General features: G+C 36.7%; 2 protein-coding genes across 2 annotated transcripts; one reads left to right on the forward strand and one right to left on the reverse strand.

The window, feature by feature from the left end:
* Positions 1 to 6,894: 6,894 nt before the first annotated feature.
* On the forward strand, positions 6,895 to 8,090 carry LOC124187036 (putative nuclease HARBI1). The gene is made up of 4 exons (XM_046579281.1): positions 6,895 to 6,964; positions 7,077 to 7,367; positions 7,489 to 7,697; positions 7,796 to 8,090. The coding sequence occupies exons 1-4, from the start codon at positions 6,917 to 6,919 to the stop codon at positions 8,088 to 8,090; spliced, it is 843 nt and encodes a 280-aa protein (XP_046435237.1). The 5' UTR covers positions 6,895 to 6,916.
* A 409-nt stretch (positions 8,091 to 8,499) lies between these two features.
* Positions 8,500 to 9,220, reverse strand: LOC124186443. The gene is made up of 3 exons (XM_046578178.1): positions 9,060 to 9,220; positions 8,846 to 8,959; positions 8,500 to 8,758 (listed from the first exon to the last, which is right to left on the reverse strand). Exons 1-3 carry the CDS (start codon positions 9,196 to 9,198, stop codon positions 8,514 to 8,516), a joined length of 498 nt encoding a protein of 165 aa, XP_046434134.1. The 5' UTR covers positions 9,199 to 9,220; the 3' UTR covers positions 8,500 to 8,513.

The raw sequence follows: 9,220 nt of genomic DNA on the forward strand, positions 1-9,220 counted from the left end.
ATGGTATCATCAAAATGAAATGTCCATTTGCAGCCCAAAACGCTAATTTGGATCAGGCCTTGCGAGTTAAACCGAATTTGTAAAATATTTTCGACAAGAAAGACAAGAATCTCTTGAATAAGAATCATATGTACAATTATCAGGTACAGGGTCAGCTGCATGTAACCATGCGTGAATATTGCATATTTGCACTGTGGACTTCGACGGATATGAAACTCGTCACGGTTCTTAGAGATGACGCGGTTTTGAAGTTAAAAATGCAACCCTTTCTGCGTATATTCTACATGGAATGCCGGCTTCCGGAAATCATAGATAGTCATCATCAGAGAAATGCGCAGGCCAGTGATCCGGAATATATCCTCGAAGCCAAAGCAGAAGCGCTGCGGAAAAGAAGTGCAAGACGCGTTTCACGTTCTGACAGCGACGAAAACTGTACACGGTCGACACAGATCGACTTGTAAACTGACAAAGAAAGAAAACTTTTGTTGGTAAGTTCCCAGGACATGGGCAATCCTAGTTCGAGGAATGACAAGAATAACGTCAACGTCCATGAGATAGCAATCGAAAGTGACGGCGAAATCGAAGCTCGTAATGAAACTGTCGATTTGTTAAAGATTGTACGTCAAAATATTTCGGTGGAAGAGTTGAAAGCAAATCTTTTATCATCGAACAGCCTGTCAACGGATTCGAGCATTGACTTGTTTCAAAATGTATTACAAAAAAACTGCTGTTTTTATTCTAACCCCGATAGCTATACAGCGTATCATTCCTGCATCGAGTCACTTAATGTAATTATCAACGATTTTAGGTATGTATGGATAATCCATACATATATTATATAACTCGGTGTATTATCATTTCAAGAAAATATGTATAATTTCAACTATATATGGGTCATTCCCTGTGAGTATTAATAATTCTCATAACTTTTGGTTCAACCCAATGAAATATGGCTGACGTATAAACTGAAGAAACGTTATTGATTTCACTATTGTTTCAATAATATTGTGGGGACGTAATTAAACACAAATGTAATACTAAATGCTCAAAGTAATGAGTAATTGGATGGATTTTCATCACAACTGCTCGAAGTAATAAATAATGAAATGGATTTTCATCACAAATTCTCAAAGTGCAGAGTAATTAATAGGATTTTTATCACAAATTCACAATGTAATGAGTAAGTACTGTGATTTTTTTTAAGACGGAGTATTTGCTAGTTCCAACATGCAGCTTGTTTCAGGCTTGCAATGACTTTTGCGTAAACTCTCTGTTCTTATTAAGAAAATTTCACAAAACGAATCATCTTGTAATGAAATTTGCAGAAGATTATAGCCTGATGTCTTAAATTATGCAAACACAGCCTTCTCGAAAGGCTCCAAGCTCAATAAATTTAGAGTCTTTGAATATATTTTTACATAGAATGACCCATAAGTACTCTAAATCATTGATATTTCGTTGGAATCCATATGTGCCTGAAGTCAGTCATGCTTTCTTGGAATGTCCCGTGTGTACTCGAGAGCATTAATATATTTTTAGAAAGTTTCATGCTCAGCGGAAGTCATTGATATTTTCATCGAATGACCCGGACATTCTCGAGGTTACTCATATTTCCTTGAAATGACCCATAAATGTCTGAAACATGATTGTAATTAGTTCGAAAAATGATATTAAATACATTCGGAAAATTTTATTGTAGATGAATTCGATCCTAATAACGTATACAGTTTGTAATTGAAAGAAAAATTGATTATAATTACATTGATAGTTTGTAAATATAATTTAAGAAAAATGATTTCAATGACATATGTAATTTGTAATGAGGAGAAGAACCGATTCTAATCAAACTTGTTACTTATAATAATTAGGGAAAAAACCATTGTAAATACATTCGAGATTTGTGAAAGAAACGTGGATGTACCCTTATAGAAGAGGTGAACGTATAGTCTCTACCGTCAGCCTAAAAACCTCGTGATTGACTGCCGTGATTGGTAGTTCGTCCTCTCACCGTGGAAACTTGAAACATTCAAATCAAACACTGAAACGTCGAAACCTTTCTGAATTAAAAGCCACAAATTAAACCAGTACGAGAAATCCAAAGAAGAAGACGTACGTCCCACCACCTGCGGTTGACGCTGATACGGCACGTACCAAAACATTACATTTTCCTCAGGGATGCATACAACATTGATATTGCAAATATGGGACTGCATTAGATAGTTGAAAAATAAATTATTTTTAAATTTTCAGTCGCAATCATTCTTTTGAATTTATCATTTACCTCGTTGTTTGTGCATAGCTATAGCTTCTCCAGGATTCCTCAAAAGCAGACGGCCAACACCTTCACATCGTCGAAGAACCTCATTCTTAAGCAAATGCCCTCTCACAGTTGATGATATGATAGAACGTTCCATCAGCCATGTCTTGACAAAGGCAAAGTCTGTTAATAACTGTAAGGCTCCCCACTCGCTATAACAAAAGATGGATAAATTTTTGTGTTATCACCCTTCATTATGCCTCTACAATTTTAACAAGCCATACAGCATTACATTACTTTCATGTACCTGAATTTGATGCTGTGTGAGTAGATATAGTCGAGCCAGGACTCGCACATGATCTTGAGAATCATATTTGATACTTGATAATCGTCCACCACTTCCAGAATCGGTAAAAGAACCTGTCCTGTAATCATTTCATATTGCTGTAAATCGATTTGCAAGTTAAAAATGATTGACTAAATGTCGCTTAAAATCGCTTGTAATACTTGTAGCAGATTCTGAGTTACGGCCCCTCACACGGAGTCATCTGTTTTTTTGTTCTTTCTATTGTTTACGTAAACAATAAATTCATATATAGAAACAAATACACTTTTGTTTACAATCGTTAAAATAACTGTAGTACAGGTAGGATATCATGAACAACACATGCGGTGAGACAATGATTTCAACACATTAAAGATTTTCTGAACACGATATATAGCAAAGTTTCTTATCTATAACGCGTACAATTTCGGCCATAGTGGATTATAACTAGAGGTTCAATCAAATATAATTTCGGCTGACACAGGAGAGAAAAAAATACACTGCCTTGTCTACTCAGTTCATCTGGTACCCATAGTTACAAAATAGAATCATTGATATCAGCTGAAGTAAAAATTTCACCTTTTTTTAGTCTCGAAAGAACATAGTGGAAAGTTCGGACCGGTTCATAATGTAGCCCAGGCAACGAAGCGAAAATAAAAATAATAAATCCGAAAGTTTTGAAATTTGGTGAAAATGTTTATTAGAGCTTACTTTTGAACCTGTCAAAAGTCCTGACCAATTGAAGGTCCGCAATCACCGCCATCTTGGTGAAAGGGTTCACTTTTATGGTTTCTGGTCTATAACTCTTTATTTATCAACTTTATCGAGAAAGTTATGGTGATCAAAATTTAAGAACATTCAATTATCTACAAAAAAGGTTAAATTCATTTTTTTTCATAAAACTAATATTTTTCGTGTGAATGGACAAAAAACTTGATGCAAATCGGAGAATCGCTTTCACGGTAGGCTTCAGCAGCAAAATATGAATTCAATGGCGCATAACGGTCAATATAAATCTCTGTGGAAATTCTGCAAAGAGAAATTCATATTCATTACTTGAAATTCAATCATTGTTAGTATTAGTTCATTTTCCGAATTTTTTTTTTTTTTTTATTCACTTACTTTATTATTACGTTTAAGTGCCTCGTCTTTTTGCAGTCTGCCTGGTACTGGGGCTATTATGATCGACTACATCAGCATAATCCAATAAATCAAAGCTCCCCACATAGGAAGATCGTCTCGAGCTTCTGTTTGACAATGCCCTTTTTTCATTCGCGTTATCGTCCTCGTCTCTGTCTTCATTTTCATCATCTACTATTTTCGGTCCATTGAAGCAGTGTCCATGACAATTAGTGCAAACCGTTGTACAATGAATCCCTGCTTTTCAACACCCACACAACCTTGCACAGCCAATTGTACATTTTCAATAAATCAGATTTAATTAAGCCTCGGGTGCAATGGAGTCCATTGTTGTAATCGGACTGAAGTATCCTTGGACTCGTTTCCAACCCTATAATTCAGGGGGTAATTCATTTTCCAGCCATTTTTGCACTTGATTATACACTCGAAAAGAATGCTGCTTGGCTGCTCCTTCTGTTGGTGGTAGTGAGGCAATGTCGGGCTTTATTTTCGTAACAGATTTCATGAAATAATAATATCGATGTTCATTCAAAGAATTGTCTGTAGAACATGTACCGTAGATTGCAAGGAAAAAAACGTTCTCCACATTCAGCGATAATGTCGTGTAAAGAACTACGGTTGTTGCAACTTTCAGCGATATCATGTAACTCTTTACTTTTGTTGAGTAACTTAACGCACCTGACTTTTTCTTTATTGAAAATCGCTGAAGTAGTGTCGCAGCCACTAAATGCATGCAAGAAAAGAATGTTGTTCGCAAGTCCTGATGATTGTGACTGCTGTGATGAATACACTCTTCTCGCGATTTTTCTCTTTTCCAGTTTAACAAAAAAGATATTTTTTTCCGATGGAGCCAATGCAACCAGTAAAGCTAAAAGATCAACATCTTCGACAATGATAGCCACATTACTTTTTGATGAATATAATAGGATTGTAGTGTTCACGATTAAAGAATCTGCATCTTCTGTGCTCTGTCGATATCCCATTCTCTGATCGTTGAGCTTGGTTGATAGAATGTCAATCAACCTGCTTTTGTTTTTGTCGTTTTAAAGAAATTGATCCTGCCGAACGGTGACACTCATACTTTCTTCAAAATTGATGTCCATAGACTTTTTAGCAGCAGATCGGCGATTTTCCTCTGTTTTATTTGTACTGTTATTGGTATTGGAATAACCATCGACTACTACTGTGCAATTTTTACCATAATTTCTCTGAAAATAAGTAATATAGCTTGCGCAAATGGTTAAATAAGTTGAGTTTGGTTTCCAAATGACTCGACGCAAGAGGAATCCGCCGTCAACAATGTTAACACAGTCTTGAAGGGTAATGTCTTCGTTTGATAACGGAAAGATTTCATACATCGCGGAGTTTTTTGTTTTTCGCATGCCAGCTTCATTAAAAAGCAACAATGGGTATGGAGCTAACTCGTATTCCAAATGGTTTTCTAGTTCGTCGTCGGTTTTTTTTTTTTTTTTTGAAATGGCTATTCTTTGATTCTTTGAAAAATCAGTAGGGGGTCAAGTGGTACTATCTCTCCATGAGTTTTCGCTGCAGAATTTACAGTAGCCAGAGACAGAATTTTGTCATTTCGAGATAACTTCACTTTGAAAAAATTGTTTCCAATCATCTTTTCCAATGCTATTTTACCAACTTCAATAGCCTTGTAACAGTTTACAGTTGTACCGCCAATTAGTCCAGTTGCTAATGACATAATATCTTTGAGAACTGGGAATGGAGGATGTTTCGAGAACCAAACGGAAATCTTTTTGGTATCCTTCGCGTTTCTTTGTATCCTTGATTCTTGAAAATCAGCGTGTTGTTCACCAGTGGTAAAAACCATGCCACAGAAGTCTTCTAACGATGCGCAAACGTTAAGTGTAGCCGTTGTTCCTAAAATCCATTTGCTCAAAACACTGTCTGTAATTCCCCTTCTACGAGTAAGACCACCTGAACTTTTCATACTTCGCATTACTGTCTGTTCGATTGTCATATCAGACCAGACTCCAGTCCAAAATGAATCTGTCTTTCGCATCGTAAAATATCCTTCGTGGACAAACTTTTCGAATTCCACCGTTGTCATCGAAGATTGAAGCCTCAACATATCCTGCAAATATAGGTGGCAAGATTTAGCGTATAGTAAATGGCCCCTGGCGTAAAAAAATGGGATCATTTGTTGAACGCTACGAAAATGTTTATTCCAATCACCCGACCGGTCTGCGTCAATGTATTCCTTCATCAATGTAACCATTTCGAAGTGTAATACCCAGAGGGATGCCATTGCTCCATTTTCTTCAATTCCTGTAATTTTTCTTGTACTCTTCTTTTAACTTCTATCAGCATGTCGTTCTGACGAATGATATCCAATGTTGGAGGATTGATGACGAAGTCTCTCAAAATATCTTCAAGGCCGGTATTCATAGTCAGTGCTTAAGACCGGATTCGAACAAGACGGTCTTAAGACGCGGCAAATAAGGCGGTCTTCATCAAGTCGGTCTTATTCTAAGCGTAGCTCACAAGGTTGCATAGTCCAGTCTTATTTGAAATAAGCATTGTCTTGAGCACGCAACATTTCATAGTCAGTTAACGCAGTCTTATTTACGTATCTTGATCAAGTCGAGTTCGGACTGCACTTAAGCAAATGCTCGTTGCCTTAATATTACCCAATTGTTCTGATGCGTACGAAATTGATAATTACCAATTGTTCGGAAAGTGTTATATTCAAACAATATAAATTAACAGGAATAGATCGTGAAGGAATGTTTGAGAAAGTGCAGGTGGGACGGGATTATTTACTGTAAAAGGGTAGCAGCGGAAACTTGCAATTGAAATAGAGGTTATGAGAGCACTCGCTTTGAAAAATTTGTGAATTGAAGTGAATAGTGAATTTCTATACATATACATGGCGAATATGCAAGATATGTTTAATTTCTACGATCAGATCGAAGAAATGAATAATACTTATGATTGAGGTGGTTGCAATGATCAACGTTCGGCTGACTGACGAAGACGAGGGTAAAGTACAGCGAGCTCCGAAAAGATACATCAGAGATGGTCAAAACCCGTTCGAATTTTATTCCGAGCAGGAGTTCAAACGGTGATTCGGATTTTCAAAGGATAGTATTATGTACGGAATACTACCTAGAATTGAAGCTGCCTAAGTCAGAGTCAATAATCGTGGACTGCCAATTCCACCTGTCATGCAATTATTAATATGTCTACGATTTTACGCTACCGCTAGCTTTCAAGTAAAGATCATTGCGATTATAATTCCTGACTTTCTACTGAAAATAGAAAGTGATTTCATTGCTTTCTGTGATCATGGAATATATTATTGCTAATACATTTTGTACTGTACAGCTCGTCAACGGAGATTTGATGATTATATCTCAGTTTACAGTATCCAGGATAATACACAGAGTATCGGCTCAAATTGCATCATTGATTCACGCAGTTATCAAAATTCCTAGTATGGAAGCTGCTATGATCGCAAACAGAGATCTATTCAGACAACTTGGTGCACGCAGGGAGGGTTTACCTGGCGCTGATGGCGCTATCGACTGCACTCACATTCGATTATCTCATACGAAATTTGCAGACCTGCAGGAGGTTTATAGGAATCGTAAGGAAAATTTTTCCCTCAATGTACAGGTATGTCGCGTTGGCGATAACCGTTTACAAATACCATAAGTTGCAATTAATTTTATCTAGGATACAAATAAACAATACTATTCTATGAAAATCGGTACTTTAAATTTGAATGATACCACAGGCAATCGTCGGACCTAATATGGAATTCTTGGATGTGGTTCCGAAATGGCCTGGAAGTAACCATGACAGCCAAATATTCCGAAACTCACGAATTTACATGCAGTATCATGGGAGACAACTTACTGGAACCCTGGTTGGAGATGTCGGCCATCCGTGCTTGCCATTTCTGCTGACTCCACTGGCAAATCCAATTACAGATGCTCAACAAAGGTAAGATAAAGATTATCGCAACACTTTAGATTTCGATAAGTAGTCATAAAATTAACAAAGTATACATGTTCGAATTAACCAAGTTGGTATCTTGATAGGTATAACAACGTACAAAGCAGAACAAGGCAAATTGTTGAAAGAACATTTGGAGTTTGGAAGCGACGTTTTCCTTGCCTATCCAGAGGTTTGGAAACCAAATTGTTGTGCTCTACCACAATTATTGTAGCATGTGCCGTACTACACAATTTATCACTAACATTGGATAATGCTCATCCGGAACATAATCGCATCGAAGAGGAAGAAGCGGATGAATTGCCACCTCAAGCACCGCATTGGCAGCCTGGAGAGGGTTTTGCAATACATGAAGCTCTAATTGAACGGTTATTCATTTGATCAAAACATATGTATATCAAGTTAATTTGATTGTGAGGACTAATTGATTTTAGAATGAATATACTCCAAATATTTAATGAAATTGAATTTAATTTGTACATACAGTTAACATTAGAATACATATTTTCCTCATAACTTATCATTGGTTTTCATTTTATTTTTAAACTCCTCACTTACTCATGAGAATACTGATATGTACGTAATTGCACTAAGCATCAATCTTATAGTTACGATAATACTTATGAAAATTTGTCTACGTAAAAATATTCAATACATTACAAATACAGCCAGTAAATATAACTAAAGTTGCTCTTTTGAACTTTAAAGATCAAAGGTTGTCCCTTTCACGCGCAAGTTTCAATTCAGCCAACTCTGTTTCTGCTGTGGCTTTCCGGTTTCAAGTTCTTGGATTCGTAGAAGGTGTTAAAATTTAAGCAGATGAATGTCGTTTTCGTTATCTTTCATTAATTTTGATATTCTTCGCTCACGGTCTTTCTTCATCTCAAAGAGCTCTCTGTCCTCAGCTAATAGAGCGTCTAGTCTCTTTGTCAAAGCTTCCTCCATCGCCTTCTGAGCTACAGATTTTGACGCTGAAAAATGACTCGATGATTCTGACCGATTTCGCTTTGCCGCCACACGCATTTTTTTGCAAATCTGCCCCGGGGTTCTTTTTAACATATCGGTACAATTTATTTATCAATAACCGACATAGAGGTTTACGTAATGATATATGTTAAAATATGTGAGATTTTTACCTGATGAACAGCTTGGAGTAGGCTCTGTCGGTGGTCTATCAATTGACGCATCTAATAAGTATTCGACATCTTGAAATTCAAAAAGTGAATCATCGTCATTCTCCAGAACGCTACCTGGAATATGGAAAATATTATTGAAATATAGTTTTTTCAAAAAAATAATTTTGTATTAATATGATAGATAATTTGGTAATATAATAAAAGTTGTAATCACCCATGGCTATTGCTTGCTCCTCTGGAATAATATTCGAACTGAACTCGGTCGGGGCAAGAGTCATTAAATGCGGCACAATTGCTGCAATGTCAGGGTCTACCTGTGCATCTGGAATCTCCGGACCACCCCCAGTAGCCATACGTGCTTGATTTTCCTCGGTC

This window comes from Neodiprion fabricii, chromosome 7, assembly GCF_021155785.1.
Source record: "Neodiprion fabricii isolate iyNeoFabr1 chromosome 7, iyNeoFabr1.1, whole genome shotgun sequence".
Taxonomy (NCBI): domain Eukaryota; kingdom Metazoa; phylum Arthropoda; class Insecta; order Hymenoptera; family Diprionidae; genus Neodiprion; species Neodiprion fabricii.